The following is a 20,264-nucleotide window of genomic DNA, read 5'->3' as shown; positions in this document are numbered from 1 at the left end:
CTTTTTGCTGAGGAAGACCGGCCCTGGGCTAACATCCGTGTCCATCTTCCTCTACTTTATATGGGACACTGCCACAGCGTGGCGCGCAGGATCCAGGCCTGCGAACCCAGGGCCGCTGATGAGATGTGCGTGAACTTAACCGCTACACCACCAGGCCTGCCCCAATAAAAGCATGGTTTTAATTGCTGGTTTGGGGAGCTCTACTCCTCAAACTGCTTTTAGGGGATGAAGGGTTACTGAACACTGATGTCTGTAACTAAACCAACCCCCTGCAGAAACTAAATCTGAAAAACAAGAGAATTTTGTTCAGATGAGCAACTGACAAAATGAGCAAAACTCAAGAACCTCATTACAGTATTGGCCTGGAAGTTGGCAGCGTTACTGGTTCTTAGAGTTACTGGTCTGAATGGGAAGGCAGCCAGCCAAAGGGGCCGCTTCTTGTTTGTGGCCTCCGCTCATTTTCTGGCCCTTAGTCAGGGCTGGTTGTGATTTGCTACTGTGGTTTGCTTTTGAAATTCTTAACCTCATTTTATACCAGGCCTATGAGGATAAAAGAGGTAGGGTAGAAGTAACTTTGTATGTATTATAAAGGTAGAAATCAACTCCTACAATGATGATGACAGTAATGATTCCTCAAGCCAGCCACTTTTCTAAGAACTTCTCCCAACAACCCTGTGATCCAAGTGCCATTATTATCCATATTCTACAGGCGAGGAAACTGAGGCACAGAGAGGTAACAAGGGGTGAATGGGGGACAGAGCCGTGTTCAAACCCGGATCTGTGTGACTTCAGAGCTCACTGTGCTATATACTGCCTCTTGATGGGGCAGGCATTTCCCAAGTCCCAGAGAAAGTGCAGACTGGCCCCTAGTTATGTCACAGGTCATGGGCCTCGGGCCTGAAGGAGACACACACACACACACTCACTCACTCACTGAACTCTCTCTCAAAACATATTTGTGACGGGAAGCAGTCCACGCCTTCTGGGCAGCTTCCTAGATCTGTTTACTCGAGAAATATGTTTATGACTTGGGCAAAGCACCGGAAATCATGACTTGTAGGCTGGAGAACTAGCCAAAAAAAGGAGGTTTTTTTCAAGCCAATAGGTATTCGTGGGGCTTTCCGTATAGGTGGGTTTGTCCATAGGTGTGCCTGTGGATGAGGGAAAGAGAGCCAGGACCAGGGATGTCAGCTCAGGTTCTCTACGCTTCTCCCTCATGACAGAGCTAATTCAAAAACTTTCTTTCTCTGCTAGTCTGAAGAGTTGGGTGTTTTGTGCTTCTCTATTCCCAGACAAGCCAGACCCCCCAGCCGGCACGCCTTGCGCCTCTGATATCCGGAGCTCCTCGCTGACCCTGTCCTGGTACGGCTCCTCATATGACGGGGGCAGTGCCGTCCAGTCCTACAGTGTCGAGATCTGGGACTCGGTGGACAAGACGTGGAAGGAACTAGCCACATGCCGCAGCACATCTTTTAATGTCCAGAACCTGCTGCCTGACCGAGAGTATAAATTCCGTGTGTGTGCAATCAACGTGTACGGGACCAGTGTGCCGAGCCAGGAGTCTGAACTCACAGCGGTGGGAGAGAAACCCGAGGGTAGGCTGCCTTCACTTCATCTCTGGCTTTAAATAAATGTGCATGACTTACCTTGTGTGTGTAGAAACCTGTACTGAGGGGGTACAGAGGAACTAGGAAGACATCAATGATGACTGGTAGAGTCTTTGGGGATCTTGATTTCCAAGGTGTGATACCGATCCATACTTCAAAAGAAGTGCATAGGACCTTTCAAAAAACTTGAACCAGCAATTTTGGTACACTGCCACCAGGGGGTGATGGTGTGTTAATCAGCAGCACAGTCCTGGAGGGCAGGAGCTCAGGTAGACCTGAAGTTCCCCTCCACCCTCCTTCCTCCTTCTCTTACACTCATATCTGAGTGTCTACTAGGTGTCAGGTTCTTGGGACACAAAGACAGATAAGACAAGGAGCTTAAAATCTGACTATGGGACAGCTGTGTACACAGCTAACTATAATGAGATGGGCTACATCCTATTACACCAGTATGAACAAATTGTGAAGGAGACACAGCAGAAGCCATGAATAATTTTGCCATGAAGGTTGGGGAAAGCTTCCTAGAGGAGGTGACACTTATGCTGAGTCTTGGAAAAAGGAATAGGAATAGGAGATAGCATGAGTGAAGGTACAAAGTAATGGAAATGCATGGCATTTTGAGAAGCTTGGCATATGCTGTGTGAGACAGAACAGGAGAAGGCAACACTGAAAGGGCAGTCTAGGTAAAATTGTGAAGTTCATCAAAGATTTTCAGGCAAGGGATTGGTACAATTAGATCTGGGTTTTTTTTTAGAAAGAGAATTAGGGGAGGAGAAGAGCTTTGCTACTTAAAGTGTGGTCTGGACCAGCAGCCTTGGGATCTGGGAGCTTGTTGGAAAGGCAGACTCTCAGCCCCTCACTCCCCCAGTCCCTTCTGAACCTTCATTTTAACATCCTTCACCCTCCTGCCCTTCATAGGTTCATATGCATTTGAAAGTTTGAGAGGCCCTGGAGTGGAGCAGGGGCATGGGATTGGAATCAATGAGACACCAGTTGGGCCTCTATGGTGTAGTCCAGGAGAAGGATGGTCAGGGTATGAACTAAAGCCTCAGGAGGTAGAACTGCCCATTCTCAATGACTTTTTGGGTAGAGAGTTGAAAGAAAAAATTGGAAGTTTAAGGTGACTCCCAGTTCCTAGCTTGGCTAACTGAACACAAATTCCGGAGCCATTTAGAAGTTTATTTAATGCTTCATGGTGGCTAACATATATTAAGCTCTTGCTATATGCTAACATGTTAAGCACTTGACGTGCATCAGTTCATTCAGACCTAATAACTCAATGAAGTAGATAGTGTTGTTACCCCCGTTTTATAGATAGGGGAAATGAGCTTAAGAGGGTGAAGTTTCTTGCCCAAGGTCCCAGAGCTTGTAAATGATGAGGTGAAGCTTGACCTCAGAGCTGTCTCACCCAAAGCCTGTGCTCCTTTGGTTCGACTGAGGGAGGAGGTCAGGCTGCCTCCCAGGTTCCTGACTCGAGTAAATGACTTGGCAGTTAGATAACAGGGAGTCCAGGAGAAGATGGGAGATCTAGTCTCAGTCCTGTTAAATGGAGGTGTCTGAGGGATATCCAAGAGGAGGTGTCTTCAGACCGTGGAACAGTTGAGTCTAGAGCTCAGGAGAAAGGTTTAAGCTAGAGCTACAGATTTGGGGGTCTTCACTATTTACTTGGTCATAGAAGCCGTGCACGTTGATGAGGTCACTGAGAGGGTGGTAGAGAAGGTCACCACCAATGCGGAAATGAAGGAGCCTGCAAGACCGGAAGAAGGGACTGGGAAGGGAGGGGACCTAGAGGAGGCTGGAGCCATGCTACGGCAACACAGGAAGGAGTGAGTTGCAAGAGGGCTCAGTGAACAGCATCCAATGCCAAATATAGATGAAAGAGATGAGGACTCGGACAGATCTTTGGATTTAGCCCTTTGATACATAATGATCTTTGAGAGCAAATTCCCTAGAATTTCCGCAGTGTGGAAACATGGTTGCCCTGGGCTTAAGGAATAAATGGAAGAAGGAGAGGCCAAGAGTATGGAATATTATTTCAAGAAGTTTCTTCAGGAGAAGAAAAATGGTGTTGTGAATTTAACATGGAGGAAAGGTTGGGGGCAGGGAGGAAGGTGGAGGGACACCAAGGGATAGAGCTCCTGGAGAGAGGAGAGCTTAAAGGTATGAGAGAGAGACTGTGGGAGACTCAAGGACTCAGGGGCTGGACAGGGCACAGGTCCTAAAATCACCATACACCAGCAGCATTGCGAGTATGGAAACTGATTATGATCTGATACCCCTCTTTAGTTTTAAAAATGAGGTATAAAATAGGTATTAAAACTTTACTTTCAAATTAAATGAGGGATCCAGAAAGAAAGTTAGAAGGATACCAATGGAAAACACACCAAATTTACAATTTTGCCGGTGCAGCCCTGTCTTGGGGGCCTGTATCTGGTGAGCCCTGGAAACACACAGAGAGCAGGTCTCCTTGAGAGCTACAGTGTGCATCGTGGGGGCGTGGATCCCCGCTCCCAGGACAGCCTCGGTCTCGGCCTGTTGGCAGCTTTCGCCTGTTTGCAGCTTTCGTGGGCTCCTGCCCACTAGCTGCTCACAGATGTCTGCTGGAGGAAACAAAGTAACAAAACCACCATCTGCTGCCCTTTGACACCCCCCCCTTTGAAATGAGCCAAGTGGGGAGCAGGCAGGTTAGAGTGGGGGTGCCAGGAAAGGCAACCAAGTTCCAATCTGCATGTTTTTAGGATATTCCTTTGTTCAAGAAGAGGACTCCCCACCTCTTGGGAAAGTGATGGGAAGAGAGAGAACATTGCAGTGAGAAGATGTTCATTAGCTGGAAAGGAAAGCTTCCAGGTTCTTTATGGCGAAAACCAGGAGAAACTGTAGAATCCCTGAGGAACCCCACACAGAGGACCAGAGACCGCGGGGGCTGTGAGGTGTGGCTCCCAGGAGGCCAGGACAGCAGCTCCTGAGGCTGTGGGGACAGCCTACGGGCAGGAGGGGCTGGGACCACTTGGCTCTGCGCAGGTGGCCTCTCCCTTCTTCCCTGTGGCCCGCTGACCCTGTCTGTGGTCCTCAGACTCCCCTCCTGGGGCCCCTTCCTGGCTGGGAGCAGACCAAGGAAATGTTGAAATCGCCAGCAATCTGGGGGAGGGGTCCAGGCCACCCAGGGCTTCCCCACTGGAAGCTGCTCCCCCGCCCAGGCCCATGCTCCCCCGCCCAGGCCCAGCTGGATTATCCAGGGGGGAGGAGGGGCAGAACAGTTGGCAAGTGTTAGGCCTGAGGAGCAGAGGAGGGGGTGGCGGTTCCAAGCAGAAGCCCTCTGTGGACTGCTCAGATGCTTGTGGTTATAAGCCTGGGTGGGTCATCTCTCTCTACTTTGAAAGGGAAATGGCTCTCAGAGAAGTGGGGTGTGTGTGTGCGTGTGTAGAGGAGAGATGGGATAGGTGGTTATGCTAGGTCATTTCTGTGGAGCCAGTGGGGTATGGTGGTGACCAAAAAGGCAGTGCCGATTAGCCCTCCCTCCACTAAGCCCAGCTAATGCTGGCTGTCACCCTCCCCGTCACTACCACTGCCCCTCCTGCCTCTTCCTCAGCAACTCGAGTTTTCTGCTTCCTCCTGACCGCTCAGTTCCATCCCTGCTGGCACCCCAGCCCTCACTCTGCGTTCACTCACCCCGTGTGGCCTCTGCCTCCTCCTGGGTTCCAGGCACTGCCAGGGTCACTGGGGATACGGTGGAGGACAAAACACAGGGGTCCCCCTCTGGCTCCAGAGCCACCCCCAGACTAGGATCCCTAACCTAATAGCTCCCCTCCCAGTCTTCCCAAACCCGAGTAAAGGGAGCCACCACCCCGACAGGACTCGCTCTCTCCTGTCCCAGCCAGGTCTTGAACTATACACCCACTACTCAGCTCTAACTCGCAAATCTACTCCATCCTTGCTCCTAATCCTAACTTGTTCTAGTCTATACGGTTGTTAGCAAACAGCTGTGATAGAGGCCTCTTCAGAGTTGGGGCTTCCTTGCAACCCCGAGGGCAGTTAGAGAAGCAGAGGGTGAAGGCCGGAGATCAGCCGCTCACCCTGTGCTGCTCACCCCGTCCTGGGCCACTGCTGTGTTGGCCCCGCAGAGGCCCTCTCCCGGGCTGGGGTGCCCTCTAGTGCCCACTGAGCATGCAACAGCCCGCCGCCTAGGAAAGGGACAGCTCTCTGCAGGGGGCTGACTAGACATGTGCCCTCTGAGGGGCCCGAGGGCTCAGCTGGTCGTCTCCCAAACACCACTCCAGGACACTGCGACTCAGCTGTCTGCAGAAATATCTCAGAACCATCTTCCAAATAGTTCTTCCACTTAGCTCTTGGATCTCACAGCTGTTTCTGAATAGGAAAAATTTTAAATGTTTCACTGAAGTCCCTCCTACTGCAGTTTAGCTCCTTCCTAGTGGAAGGATGGAAACCAGTGGCCACCTCTCTCATTACTACAATGCTGTATGCTCCAAGAGCTTGGCTAGCTGACCTGTGGCCTTTCACCCTCTCCTCTCCTGCTCTTCCCCTTGTGGCCATTTCCCCCTACAATGGAATGGAGGCAGGACGAGAAGGGAAAGAAGGGAAACATCTCAGCCTGGAGCCTTGGTTCCACAGGGAGGAAAGGTGGCAGCGTAGCAGTGAGCCAGAAAGAGGGGTGTGACTTCCCTGAGAACGACATGAGCGCCCATACCCATCATATCAGGAAAGCTCTGCATCTTGATCACCAAGGAAGGAGGCAGGACCAGAGGGGGGGGTGTGGTGTTTGTGATGAGGGGCCAGAAGGCTCGCTCTGCAGTTTCTGACAGGTGTCAAAGTGATCGAGAGAGGCCAGCTCTGTTTAGGGCTAACCGGAAAGTGCCCCCAGGTGCCAGGTCCTTGGCAGGCCCCTCGTGGGCTCTTAGCACTGCTGCTGCTCCTTCACTAGGAAAGTACAGGCGGTTCCTGCTAAAGACAGCAGGCCAAGAAAGCCTGCCCTCTCGTGGCTCTCTCGCCCTGTGCTCAGAACACTCCATTTGCCTTTACACATCAGGATGTGTCGCATGAGAACAAAAAGATAAGGGATGCCTCAACAGGTCAGACCTCTGTCTCAGGGCCATCATGGATCAGGACGATGGGGCCTCCCTGACAGTAAACATTATTATTGTTATTATTTTGTCTCTAAGGCCCACAGGTGTTCAATTAATGATTGTTGGAGTGACTTGAGTCTCTTGCTTCCCTTAAAGCCCTGTCTGAAATATCGTTGTTGAACTAACCTACACATCTGTCGAACCTGTTCATTGTTCTCATGGTACCTCTTGAGACGTGAGTTCCATATGCCTACAGCCTTCCTCCCTGTCAGGTCTAATGCTAAATTGTTCTCTCAAGTTACAGTATTCATTAGTTGATCAAAGTCCATAACCCTAATCTCACCCTTGCAGTTCTGATTTTTTTTAAATCATGTCTGCTTTAGACTTCTTTCCCCATTGGAGAGGCCTAAACTTCTCTGATCATCTTCACATAGCAGCCATTCCTTTCAGTGGCCCTCCATACCTCCCCCAGCTCCATCACAGCTTTCTAAGTGCCCACAGCCAGAGGGCCAGTAGCAGATGACCCCAGGCTCTACCAACGGCAGAGTAATAAGACCTGTTTGTGGCCAGCGCCCATTTCCCTAATGACGCATTCTGCTGGCCAGAGCAGTAGGTTGAGGAACTGGGCTCCCTCACTCGGGTTTTAACTAGTACCCTAGGGCTCGTCACCAGGCAATTAAATTCTCCGTGAACACATGACCCCACTAGTGCCTTCTAGGTGGGTTGCTCTCAGGTGCATCCTGGTCATCTGTGCATTTGACAATGTCACTGTTAACTTTCAAATGCATGATTTAGAAGAGTTGATCAGGTAGGCTCACATCCCGGGAGTCTCTGGGAGACCCCACCACTAATCTGAGTCCCTGTCTAGCTCATCCGCTTTTATTTTTCCATGGCAGTTTAATTTCTGTGACAAAATATTCCTCCCCATCCCACTCATGTTTAGTTTTGTAAAACTAAACTTGGTGAATAGCGTTTTAAGAATTCTACACAAATCACAGCCTCTGTTACTCCTGGTCACAAACTTATCAACTCCCTGAAAACTCTTTTTCAGCAAGGGGTGCTCATCTTGCTGAAAAAGAGATGAGTATGTATGAGAACTGTGAAAAAGTATGAGAACTGTGTTACTTTTTCTCAGGTGGTTTGCTTAGGTTGCAGTAATGTGTTCTGCCCTCAGCCTGACACAGAGGCTCACTGTCTACAGTTCTGAGCTGCACCTTCTTCCTGACCCCCCATCGCAGACATGCAACTTGCACAGCACTGCAGAGCTCAGCATGCTCACACCCAGCCCTCCCTGCTGGGCAGTGTCTGACCAACCCCCTGCCGGTCTACTCTTGTCTCCTCTTAGGAGGTTCGTCCACACACTGGTCCCTTCCTCTCCTCGGTCTTGCTGTGTTGGGAGCTTTAGTAGATCACACCCTTCCCCCCAAGTCCTATTCACGTGCACGTGCACACACACACACACTTTCACCTTTAAAATCCTTGTCCTCCCTCTCTGATTTCTCTCAAGTCTTTGTTCTGTCTCCTCAGGGAACCTCCCTTGGCTCCATCTGTCAGCCAGAACACAGCCCACATCATAGCTGAGGAGCACAAAGCATGGCCTCTAGAGCTAGCCGGGGACCCTAGAAATCACCCAGAAGTACAGCTCCTTCCTTTCATAGATGAAGAAACTGAGGCCCGGAAAGGAAAAGGCACTTAGCCAAGGTCAAGAAGTCATAGTGGCCCTCTAGGGACAAACCTACGCCAAGGAAAAGAAAAGCCTGGAGTCCTGAAGTGGATGTGTCCTGCCAGACACTTGCCTGTCCTTGCGTGTCCCCCATTCACTCCTGACACATCCATGTGAGCAGCCAGTGCTTATGTCCCTCCTCGCCCTACCTTATGAATACCTTTTGGGTTTCGTTGTGTGACATCACCCACCCCCTCGCTGTGGTCCATCATTTCCTTTAAGACACAACTCAAGGGCTACTTCTTCCAGGAATAATTGCTCTGACTTTATAATTGCCCCATTTTGCATCACCTTCCACCATTGTGTGTTCAGGTTATACTGCCATATCATGTGCTTGATTATATAACACTTGTAATGGATATTTCAAGTATATGTGTTTTTGCCTCTTTAACTAAATTATAAGCTCCAGGAAAGGAGAGATCATGCCTTCTATGTATTTTGTTTTGTATACCCACAATAACTGGCAAGAGACTTGGTACACTGCTGGGATTCCATAAAAAGTGTTCAGTTAATGGATAAATGGATGTGGCACTAGAAGCAATTATAAGTTGCTGACTTCCAAGCTGGAGCAGAAAGGGACTGTCACAGTTGTGTGTAGGTTCTGAAAATCAGAGGGACTGGAAGAGCTGTGAGAAGGGTATGTCTAGGGGACCACGAGGTTAGAGAAGAAGGGATGGAGGCGAGAGGAAGGGGAGGTAGGGGACTGGGTGGGGTGGAAAGGCCAGTGCTTGCTGGTGTACACATGGCCCCGTGACAGCATGGACTGACTGACCCCATGGCCATGCCCAGACCTCTGGGCTTGGTGGTCTTGTTCCTGGGCAGGCTGAGGCCTTACAAGGCCCCCAGCGTGTTTTGCTCTCGATGGGCCTTCAGTACTAATCAGCTGTGTCCTCTCTGCCCTCCTTATCTCCTCCCCCTAGAGCCGAAGGACGAAGTGGAGGTGTCAGATGATGGTGAGTGCTGGCCACCTGTCCTCGGGTTGGCTCGAGGGGTGGAGGGGGCGAGCAAGGGATCTGATGGCTCACACTCATCCCGACCCCCACCCTACAGATGAGAAGGAGCCCGAGATCGACTACCGGACGGTGACAGTCAATACCGAACAAAAAGTGTCTGACTTCTATGACATCGAAGAGAGACTAGGATCGTAAGTAGAGTGGGAAGCACGCTCCGGGCCCCAGGGTGAGGGTGGCGCAAGTCCCGCAGTTAATTCCTGGGTGCTGCCAACTCCCCAGCCTGAGATGCTTCTAGAATCAGGAGGGACTGACCCTGTCAGCACCTCCATGAGAGCATCACTCACCAGGGCTCTTTTAGGAGTTGTTGGTGCAGTTCTGCACTGGCCCAACTCTGTGAAAGCCTTGGGCAAGTCCTTCCTTTTCTGAGCCTCACTTCCCCACACAGGACTAAACCGAGGGGACTGGGTCTGGATAGGACTGTCTTTAGGATCCCTTCCATTGGATCCACAGAAGTCAGTTGAGCCTGATCAGCAATTCTTGGTTTGTGCTTCAGTAAACGCACACCCTTGAAATGCACAGCTGGTCATCACTGCTCACTTTATGAACTTGGTCCACGCTCTTTCTTCTGGCTCCTCCCTGGGGTGTGGACCCCAACCCTGAACCCTCGTCACAGCCAAGCCATCCCCCCGAGTAGCAGCACCCAAAGCTGTCCATTTCCCCCCTAACTCTCTATCCCTGGGGGAGTACAGGAGGTGGAAGAAAAAGGAATGGGCTCAACTTTTATTTCCAGTGGGTTTCTGGGAACTGAAGGAGCGACACCAACCTTGTAACAGCTCTGTGAAAGGAGCCCACACTGTCTGTGGGGGTTGTGTCAAAGGCACAGCACACCCCGTCAACCCATAGCGGGAAGCAGGGTCCTTCCTGGGCTGTCTCCAGGGGACAGGTGCTGGAGAGTTGAGTGGAAGGAAGGCAGCCACTCAGAAATTCTCTGTCTTGGGGAAGGACTTCCTCAACCTGACTTCATGGGTCCCTCTGCGGGGAATGGGAGAGAAGTCCATCAGCCAAGATTGAGGCCTCAGGCCAAGGAAATGACAATTCTGAAAGAACAGCAAGACTGGACAGTGCTCGGGTGGGACGATGTGGGCCAGGCACAGGCTGAGGTCAACAGTGATGGAGAGTAGGTTTGTCAGTATTAGAAATGCACTTCATTGATCTAGAGCTGGGGCTGGCAAACTTTTTCTGTAAGGGGCCAGATAGTCGCTATTTTAGGTTTTGTGGGCAATATGGTCTATGTTGCAACTCCTCCACTCTGCCAATAAAGCACAAAGGCGGCCGTAGACACTGTGCACACAAATGGGTGTAGCTGTGTTCCCATAAAACTTTATTTATAAAAAGAGGCGGGCCAGATTTGTCTCACAGGCCAGAGTTTGCCAACCCCAATTCAGTGGAAAGCTTGGCTAAATTTGCCTTTTCTCTCCTCCCCACTTTTCTTTGCAGTGGGAAATTTGGACAGGTCTTTCGACTTGTAGAAAAGAAAACTGGAAAAACCTGGGCAGGGAAATTCTTCAAGGCATATTCAGCAAAAGAGAAAGAGACTATCCGGCAAGAGATCAGCATCATGAACTGCCTCCACCACCCCAAGCTGGTCCAGTGTGTGGATGCCTTCGAAGAAAAGGCCAACATCGTCATGGTCCTGGAGATGTGAGTGGCCTGCAGCCCAGGCACTGTGGGTCCGGGAGCCCCACATGTGTCTCCCCCACTGGCTCACCCCAGCCCCTCTGCGCCAAGGTGCAGAACACTGCAGGCAGGGGTGTGAGATGCAAGTCTCACTATGCTGTATGGCCAGGTGCTGACTGCTCGGAACAGCAGGTCTGTGTACAGTACTGGCCCTGCCCACTCTCCAGCAGCCCGGCTGCAGCCCCCTGCTCATTTCTATAACAAACTAGCAGATCTTTGAGGACCCCTGCCCCCTGTTCACGCATCTCCCCGTGAAAGGGCCAACGCTCTCCATAGGCTCCTTGGTTTCATTCAGGGGCGTTCTGACCTAGAGGTGGCTTTAGAGTGGAAGGGGAGGGACAGAGCAACTTCCTGACTAGCCTGCGAAAGAGGAGGGCGCCCAGGGCTGCGAGCTCGGCATGGGGAGTGTAACCTTCCTCCTTGCTGTGCTCTGCATGCCCGTCCACGCTTGTTTGTACCCTTGACTTCTCGCTCATCAAAGACAACTCACTCACTTTCTGTGCTGGGTTGTACGAAGGCAGGGAGATGGATCAGATGACCTCCAGCCAAGGCTTTCCTGGAATCCGTCGTTTCCTTTAGTCCCAATCCGCCACCTCCCTCACCTCTGAACCACCGGCTCACATATGCGCACACACACATGCACACACGCATGCACAAATGCACACATACACGCACACACAAACACATATGTACACACACACACAAATGCACATACTGGCATCAGTAAGCCAGGCATCCTCCACAGTGTCTGTATTTTCTAAGAGTCTCCTTTCCTTTTTTTAATCTGAATTTTTTTGAACATATGATACAGTCGCATCAAAAAATATAAGAAAATGCGCAATGAAAGGTCCCGTTCCCACCCCTGTCCCCCATCTACCCTGTTTCCACGCCCGACAGGCAACCAATTTTATTGGTTTTGTTTGTATCCCTCCAGGGCTTCTTTATGAAAATACAAGCATATGTGATACAAGTGTTCTTATTTTCCCCTTTTAACACAAAGGTCGCTTGTACTTACTACTCTTCTATACTTTGCTTCTTCTCATTCAGTGGTTTATTTTGGAGATAGTCCTGTAGCAGTAGCTAGTGAGCTTCCTCATTCTCCTGGCTCCACAGGGTGTCATCGCAGGCATATGCAACAGTTTATTTAAGCAATCTTTTGATAAGAGGTTGGATGGTTTCCAGGCTTTTGCGTTTACAAACAAGCAATGTTTGTAACCTTGTACACACATCTTTTCACTCATGCCTGTGTACATCTGTAGGATAAACTCCCAGAAGTGTGGGAATGTTACCAGATACATACCCAGGTCCTTTACTCACCATACAAGAGGGGCCAAATAAAAACTGGAATGCCAGGCTTATGGCAAGGAAAGAGTTTTTATTTTGGGTGACGTCAGCCAGGAGACGAGAGCTCTCATCTTTCGAGAGCTCCCAAAAGATGGGAGGCAAGGGGTTTTCAAGGTTGCGAGTTGGGGTTTTAGGTGGGGCAGCAGGAGCATGTGGCTGTGCTGGTTGGCACCTTCCCCCCAGCCTGTGTTTGGCCTTGAAGACTGAATTTCTTTCCCTTGACTGTCGGGACTTTTCTGGTTAGTTTTCATTTTCAGCCTGCGTTTGGCCTTGTGAGGCTGAATCTTGATGTCAGGACCTTGACTTCCTGGGAAAGACAGCTCACTCATATACTAAGGAGGGACAGAAAGACTTGGTCAGTTTTAAACAACAGTTGATTATGCTGAATATGCACAGCTGCAGTTAGCAAAGCTTATTTCAAAGTTTTTGCTAACTTCTTTTAGCCCAGGGAAGATTTTTTAACTCCTTTGTGCTCGGTTTCAGGAGTGCTGGATCAAGGGGTATGTGCATTTGAAATTTTTAGAGATATTGTGAAATTGTCTTCAGCATCCTTGAATTGCTCACCACAAGCTTCAGGGATCTCAGGCCTTGGGAGAGGACTCTGTCAACATCTTGGCCTTCTTTCCCAGGAAAGACGAGGCCAGTAAGACATCCCGAAGCTTGAGGTCTGAGTCTCTCCCCTCACTCCATCTTTCAGTTTATGTTTTTTTAGGAAGCACAGTAGTGGTTAAGAGCACAGACTTGAGTCCCATAAACCTCACTTCCATCCCAGCTCTGCCTCTTACTTGTTATGCGACCTTGAATAAGTTACTCGACTGTGCCAATCCTTAGTTTTATTAACTGTGAAAAGAGGATATAAACCACCTCATGAATGCTGTGGGGATTAAATGGAATAATGTATGTCAGGCGTGGTGACCTATAATTGGGAGCTATTCTTAGTTGTATGAGGCATTCGTTGACTTTTTCTGTATCCTGGTCTTTTTTACACTTAAAATTATTTTGTGAGCATTTTAACACCCAAATAGGTGTTGGGGAACAAATCCTACTATTCAAGAGACCTGGTACTGTTGAGCCATTATTCTGTAATTGTTAAATCCTTCCAATGAGAAGAGGTATTTCAATTAGACTCCCTTTGGGTTCTCAAATTCTGCGATGCAGTGGAACCATAAAAGATTCAAAGAAAATCTCCATTCATACCTTAGAATCTGTTCTCAGCCCCGAATTCAAACTTGCCTCCCCACTCCCAGGAAAGACTTAGCTCAGGTCTATGGCCTGACCCATCATATGCTCACAATAACCCTGTGGGCTGCAGCTTTCGTATTTGTTCTAGAACAGGTTGCTTGGTCCAGGCAGTGTGAGCGTGTGAGGACATGTGAAGAAATGTCTTATCTTTAGAAGTTAAACCTTGAGCAAGTTCGTGAGAGGGGGCAGGGAGGAGGAGGAGGCAGCCAAGCCTGGGTAAGGCCGGGCAGCAGCACCAGTGGGCAGAATACCATACTTAGCTTGGAATTGGGAGCTGGCAAGCTGGATGGAAAATGCGGGGAGAAAACGTAAGAAGGCTTCAGCTGATCTGGCTTTCATCGCTCCAACCCACGCCTCCCCCATGGACAGGAGCAGGTCTTCCGTGCACAGAGGCCAGAGGATTCGCCTGCACTTGGGGTAGAGATTAGTTTGCCCCTAGATAGGAACTCACCCGGAGAAGAGGGAGCAGAGTCATCATCCATCTGTACTTGCCTTCCAGCTTAAACAGACTTGGCCACTGGGAGGCGAAAGGCTGGCTTTCAGCAGTACGGTTTGCTATTCCTCTGATGGAGAAATGGAGATTAAGAGAAGGATAATGCCTGGTGATGTAGAAAAAGGAAAATGTATTTCAGGGTCCCAGCCTCCAGTTCAGCTGCCTCAGATACAGTGAGAAATCAGAATGAATGTGTCTTCAGCTGTTCTGACCTCTGATGACTGGACAAGCCCCCGTCACCATAGCAGCTTTGGTCTGAGACAGGAGTTTCTTCAGGCTCCTGGCCTGGAGTCTGGGCTCGTCCTTTTGGGAGTGCTCAGGACGTCCCTGAGCACTGAAACAGATGTGCAGTTTAGGCTGAGTCATCCATGGCCCATCTCACCTTGGTGCTACCACTTTCAAGATTTATCAAAGAACATTGAGCAGGCCACCATGAGACGAGGAGTTAGAGTGTCCAGGTACCGAGTCCCTTGAAGTGCTGTTCCTTCTGGCTGCCAATGAGGGCTGGCTGAGGTCTATAGTTTGGGGGATAAATTTGATCCCTTGGGATTAGGTAGCCTTGGCAGTAGGTATTCATTCATTCATTCATTCATTCACTCACTTACTCACTGTTAATTCGTGAAGCACACATTCCTTCTGGCCCAGTCTCGGCCCTCGGCATTATCACATCTCTGTGGGTGGCAGCTTCTTTCCACCCATAGTCTTGAGCATTTTGAAGAGAAACCTATATAGAGCCATTAATCATGTTTGTGTAACCCCTTCCTTCCTAGAAAATGGACCACAGGAACAGTTTTCAGAATATATTAAATATATTTAAATAGGTATGAACGTATATTGAATAGGTCACCTCTAGAAATGCAGCAGTCATTATCTCCGTGGCTCAGATTTCTACACTCATTGCCTCAGACATTCCAAGGACACTGCCAATAATGGTTTCTTGCTTTTTCAGAATATTTCAAATTTAAAAGCAAACATTTTGGGGCACCTTGTCTGTGCCAGATATTTCCAGGTGTAAAGAAGGGTCTACAGAAGAGCCAGACCTTGTTCAGACATATTCTCAAACAACTTTAAGACAACACAGACTCGATACAAAAAGTGCAGAGACACAGCTGTGGAAGCCAGGGAGGGAAAGATCATCTCGCATGGGGAAATCAGGAGTGATTCCTCAGAGGACAGGAATTTCAGCTGGCCTCCCAGGCTGATAATTGAGTAAGCCAGTGTTTCCCACACTTGTCTGGTCATAAGAAGGACCTGGGGTACTTATTAAAAATGTGGACCCTGGGGGCGGCCAGGTGGTGTAGCGGTTAAGTGTGCACGCTCCGCTGCGGCGGCCCAGGGTTCGCCGGTTCGGATCCTGGATGTGCACTGATGCACTGCTTGGCAAGCCATGCTGTGGTGGCGTCCCATATAAAGTAGAAGAAGATGGGCACGGATGTTAGCCCAGGGCCAGTCTTCCTCAACAAAAAAGAGGAGGATTGGCATCGGATGTTAGCTCAGGGCTGGTCTTCCTCACACACACACACACACAAAAATGTGGATCCTCAGATCCCTCCCAAGGGGAGGAGCTGGAGAATCTGTATTTTCAAGAGCCCCTAGAAATTCTTAAAAAAAAAAAAAAAAAAAGCATTGATAATTAACATTATTGAGTACCTTAGTATGTGCCAGGCACTTCTAAGCACTTGAATTCACTCACTCAGTCTTCACAGCAACCCTGTGAGGTGGTGCTGTTTTTATCTGCATCTTACAGATGAGGGAATTGAGGCACAGAGATGTTAGGAAGCGCCTGAGACCTGAGAACGGGGATTCGAGTTTGACTTGGAGCCTCCCTCGATGGAGAGCAATAGAAACGGAGGGCTTGAGGGCAAGGCGCCACCTGCTGGCCGCCCAGGGACCTCTGTCTCCCTTGGTTCCAAAGCTTTGGTTCTAGCGCCCTCCAGTGGCTACTGGCACAACCTGACCTTTCCCAGCTCGGCCCTTCCAGAAGTGAAAGTGTTTGTCGTGTGGTAATGGAGGCAGACTGGCTGTGGTGTGCTGGCCCCATGGTGCATCCCTGTCTGTCTCTCCCTCAGGGGTCAATGACAAGACCCACTTGGCCCACGGCAGGTTGTCAAACGATAATTAATACTTGCTGAGCACCTACTGTGTGTCAGGCGTGATGCTTTACAAAAGTTCCTTCATTCCTAACAACTCTGTGAGGTAGGGACAGGTTAGGAAAGTGGGGCTCAGAAAGGTTAAGTAACGTGCCCAAGGTCACACAGCTTATAAAAGGCAGAGACAGGATTCAAACTCAGCTCTTTCCCTTCTTCATGATGACTCCCCTTAGAAGTGGGAAGGCCCTTGGAAGAGGACAGGCCCCAGAATGAAGCCCACCCAGCCTTTTTCAGCTGGTAAACCTACAGATCATTGTAGAAAAAAGCTTACTGATGTCTGGATGCTAGATAAATTACCAAGGAGATGACTTAAACTTTCTGAGCACTGAGCAAGGAAGGTGGGTCAGATGCCTGGGACAGAGGAACAGAGAGGACCCGTGCAACTCATTTACACTGAGGGGCAATATACCGGCTGGCTGTAGCCTCTGGGGCACTCCTTAGCAGAAGATGCCCGCTGTGGATGCCCAGGATCCAAAGTCTATCCAGGCAGGAAGGATGTACTACATTGCCCGCGTGCACAAGGGAGCAGGCAAGACAAGTTAGTCATGGCTGGAAGGAGTAAACTGATACTATAGACTCAGCCAGAGGAAGCAAATCAATCACGGCCGTAAGTAGAATGGGTTACAGCCAACAAATTTTAGAAAACGTGCTGAGGCTCCTTATTATTGAACGTATTTTTCTGTTCCTGGCCATGCAAAACAAGTACTATATTTTAAGTTTCAATTCTCTATGACTAAAAGTCCCAGCTGGAGTGTAAGAATGATCCCTTACACATCTGTCATCATTTGGGGGAAGGAGGTTACCTGGCCATTACCCTTGTTGCTAAGGATTCATGTCTGGGTCCCTCAGTTCATGACCACCCCTGAAATTGCCCAGCCCAGATGCTTCCCTGAATCCTCCAACAGCTCAGTGGGCACAGGCAGGGTCCCCCAAGCAGGATACCAGCAGGCCTGGGCCCTCTTCACATAATGGAAGGTTGGGACCAGTGTAATGGGACAGTGGCCTGGACTCAGAAAGCTGCGAAAAGTGCCCAGCACCCCCATACCTGGGCTTTCCTGCCAGTCGCCCCTCCCCCTGCCTGCCCTTGGCCAGACTCCCGGCCAGCCCCGGCTGCCCTACCCTGTAGTCTGACCACCCTCTGTCCCGCAGTGTTTCGGGGGGCGAGCTGTTCGAGCGCATCATCGACGAGGACTTTGAGCTGACGGAGCGGGAGTGCATCCAGTACATGCGGCAGATCTCGGAGGGCGTGCAGTACATCCACAAGCAGGGCATCGTCCACCTGGACCTCAAGCCCGAGAACATCATGTGTGTCAACAAGACGGGCACCAGGATCAAGCTCATCGACTTCGGGCTGGCCAGGAAGCTGGGTAGGGCCGATCCTCCTCTCCTGTTGTCACCAACATGTTGTTGGCAGTGGCTGTGGCCATCTGTTCCCCACACTGGGTACTAGCGGGAATGCTCAGTATTGGAGTTAAAATCAGAAACCTTGGAGCCTCTCAGGTGCGAATCCTGCCCCTCCCCTTTGCTAGCTGCGTGACTGTCAGTCTCAAATCCCTCATCTGTAAAATGGGGTCATAGTAGTACCCACCCCGTAGAGTCGTGAGGGGATCCAGTGAGGTGACATGGGTAAAGTGATCAGAGCAGGGCTTTGCACACAGTAAGCACTATGTAGGTGTTAGCTCTTTATTTTATTATTATTATTATTATCATTATCATTATCCCCTCTTGTATTTTTCACTCTGGTGCCTTCAGCAGCAAAACTCATTTTGGAGATGGTGCATCCTCATCTTTGCATCACACTGTACAGTTTCCAGAGCTCTCTCATACTTCCTCTCGTTTGATTCTCACGGCAACCCTGTGAGGTAGACAGGGTGGATTTTATGAGCCCCACTTTATAGACGAGGAAACCAAGATTCATAGTAGCTGTGCCCGCCAGGTCCCGCCAGGAGCCAGGGAGGTGCTGGGCCTAGAATAAGGACCCAGATCTGGTTCAGGATTCTCTGACGCTCCTCTGTATTCCTGCCCCGGGGAGGGGGGTGTGATGGGGGATGGTGGTCGGCGTCTTGTACCCAGCCCTGAAGTCATTTTAGTCGGTGACTGTCTGCATCACACTCCGCCTCCATCCACCCTGCGTATGTAGCTCTTCCATGTCTCAGGAATTGAGGAAATAGCTTTACCCTCCAACTTCTGACCACTGCCCTATTAACAAGGAGCCGGAGGCCGCGTGCAGGCTGGCCTGTCTTTCACCACCCTGGGGGGAGCTAATGCCACCTGGTCAATCTCCTCCCAGGAGACCAGTCCTGGTTGAGGCCACGTGGGCTGTAAAGAGGAAAGTGAGGGAGTGAGGTCCTGCCAGGCTGTGACCCGCACAGTGATCGGCGCCCTGAGGCTGGGCGAATACACCTCCTCTGCTTTCTCCTGCTGAAGGCGTGGCGTGGGGGCAACGGCTGGTGGACAGGGCCTGCCTTCAGACAGGAACCACCGATGATTTAAACAAATAGTGCACCCCTGACCTCAGGACCTGGCAGTGTCAGAGCCCAAGGGACACAATGTGTAGGCTCTCATGGTGAGGCGATATGTGGGGACAGTGTGTCCACGAAGGACCAGAGAACTGGGAGGGTTAAAACCTAGCAGGAAGGGTTCAGGTTGGAGTGGGAACAGAGCTTCCACATCTGAGGGCTGTGACATGGTTTGTTGTAGAACCTTTGCTGTGGGCTCTGTGGTTAGACAAGATCAGGTGTGGCCCACAGGCCAAAGGTGTGCCCCCCCACCGCTGAAGAGGTCCTCCAGGAGGGGTACCTGTGAAAGCTGGTGCCTTTGTGCATACTACCCTGCACCTCTGAGTCCGGTATGGCTCAGAGGCACCACATTGGTTAAGGTTTTCCTCAGCTATCCTCCAGGCGGCTCCCGGGAGGAGAGACAAGACGCTACACGTGGTGAGGCCGTGGAGTGGGGTGGGGGTGGGGATGGGGGGGGACATGGCTCAGGAGTCAGACCACCTGGGTGTAGGTACTGGCCACCACTTATTAAATCACTCCATTGCCCTCGGCCTCTCTTTCCTGCTCGGGAGCATGGGAATCATCCCTCCCTCTTAGGGTTGTCGAGAGTGTTACACAGGAAAATCCTTGTAAAGCAGACAGCAGGTATGTGGGACATAGTGAGTGTTAGGGATTATTATCAAGCACAGGTCACAAGCCCTGCCTCAGGGAACTCATGGGAGAGACAGACACATGCACCACCATTGGGGGCAGGGGCTTCAACAGCCTCTTCTTCCCACCCCACCCCGCTCAGGGCATTTGAGGTTCCACGGATGCGTCGATGCATTTGTTTCATGGGGATGCTGAGTGTCTTTGTGCCATTCTCCAAGGACAGAGCAGCTGAGGGCCAAGCCTTGTCTCTGTCCGTCCGGGGTTGGGCCCAACGCACAGATGAGGGCAGCCGCTTACTGCAAACTGGCTCCGGGCTGTTCTGGTGACTGTCTCCATCCTTCTTACAGAGAATGCAGGATCTCTGAAGGTCCTCTTTGGCACCCCAGAATTTGTGGCACCTGAAGTGATCAACTATGAGCCCATTAGCTACGCCACAGACATGTGGAGCATCGGGGTCATCTGCTATATCCTGTGAGTCTTGGGGCACACGGGGGAGGAAGCAGAGTTCCACAGGAGGGTCCCCAGGCTGCCCTGATACTGAAGGCGTCAGGATGGGTCATGATGGGGAGCCTGCCCCACAGTTAGGAGGGCGGCAGGCTCCCATCTCCCTCCCCACCAGCCTGCCCAGCTCCTATAGTCCTGATGCGCTGAGCAGCCCATGTCACACTTCTGTAGGAGCCTCTGGCTCCACACACCGAGATCCCCATCCTCACCATCCCTGATGCTGGCCAGCCTGGGGCCTTTGGTCAGGAGGGTGTGAATGTGGCCAGTACCAAGTAATTTAC

General features: G+C 50.6%; 1 protein-coding gene across 1 annotated transcript in view; it reads left to right on the top strand.

The window, feature by feature from the left end:
* Positions 1 to 20,264, top strand: part of MYLK (myosin light chain kinase) — a 264,120-nt gene that overhangs the window by 221,208 nt on the left and 22,648 nt on the right. Inside the window, exons 22-27 of the mRNA XM_087439713.1 lie at positions 1,293 to 1,595; positions 9,332 to 9,364; positions 9,462 to 9,555; positions 10,862 to 11,065; positions 17,480 to 17,697; positions 19,827 to 19,950. Coding sequence (XP_087295839.1) covers positions 1,293 to 1,595; positions 9,332 to 9,364; positions 9,462 to 9,555; positions 10,862 to 11,065; positions 17,480 to 17,697; positions 19,827 to 19,950 — 976 coding nt within the window. The remainder of the gene's footprint in view (positions 1 to 1,292; positions 1,596 to 9,331; positions 9,365 to 9,461; positions 9,556 to 10,861; positions 11,066 to 17,479; positions 17,698 to 19,826; positions 19,951 to 20,264) is intronic.

Source organism: Ceratotherium simum, chromosome 15 (genome assembly GCF_057802395.1).
Source record: "Ceratotherium simum simum isolate JZ-2026a chromosome 15, ASM5780239v1, whole genome shotgun sequence".
NCBI lineage: Eukaryota > Metazoa > Chordata > Mammalia > Perissodactyla > Rhinocerotidae > Ceratotherium > Ceratotherium simum.
The sequence above is the reverse complement of the archived record's forward strand: the minus strand, read 5'-3'. Positions and strand labels throughout refer to the sequence as shown.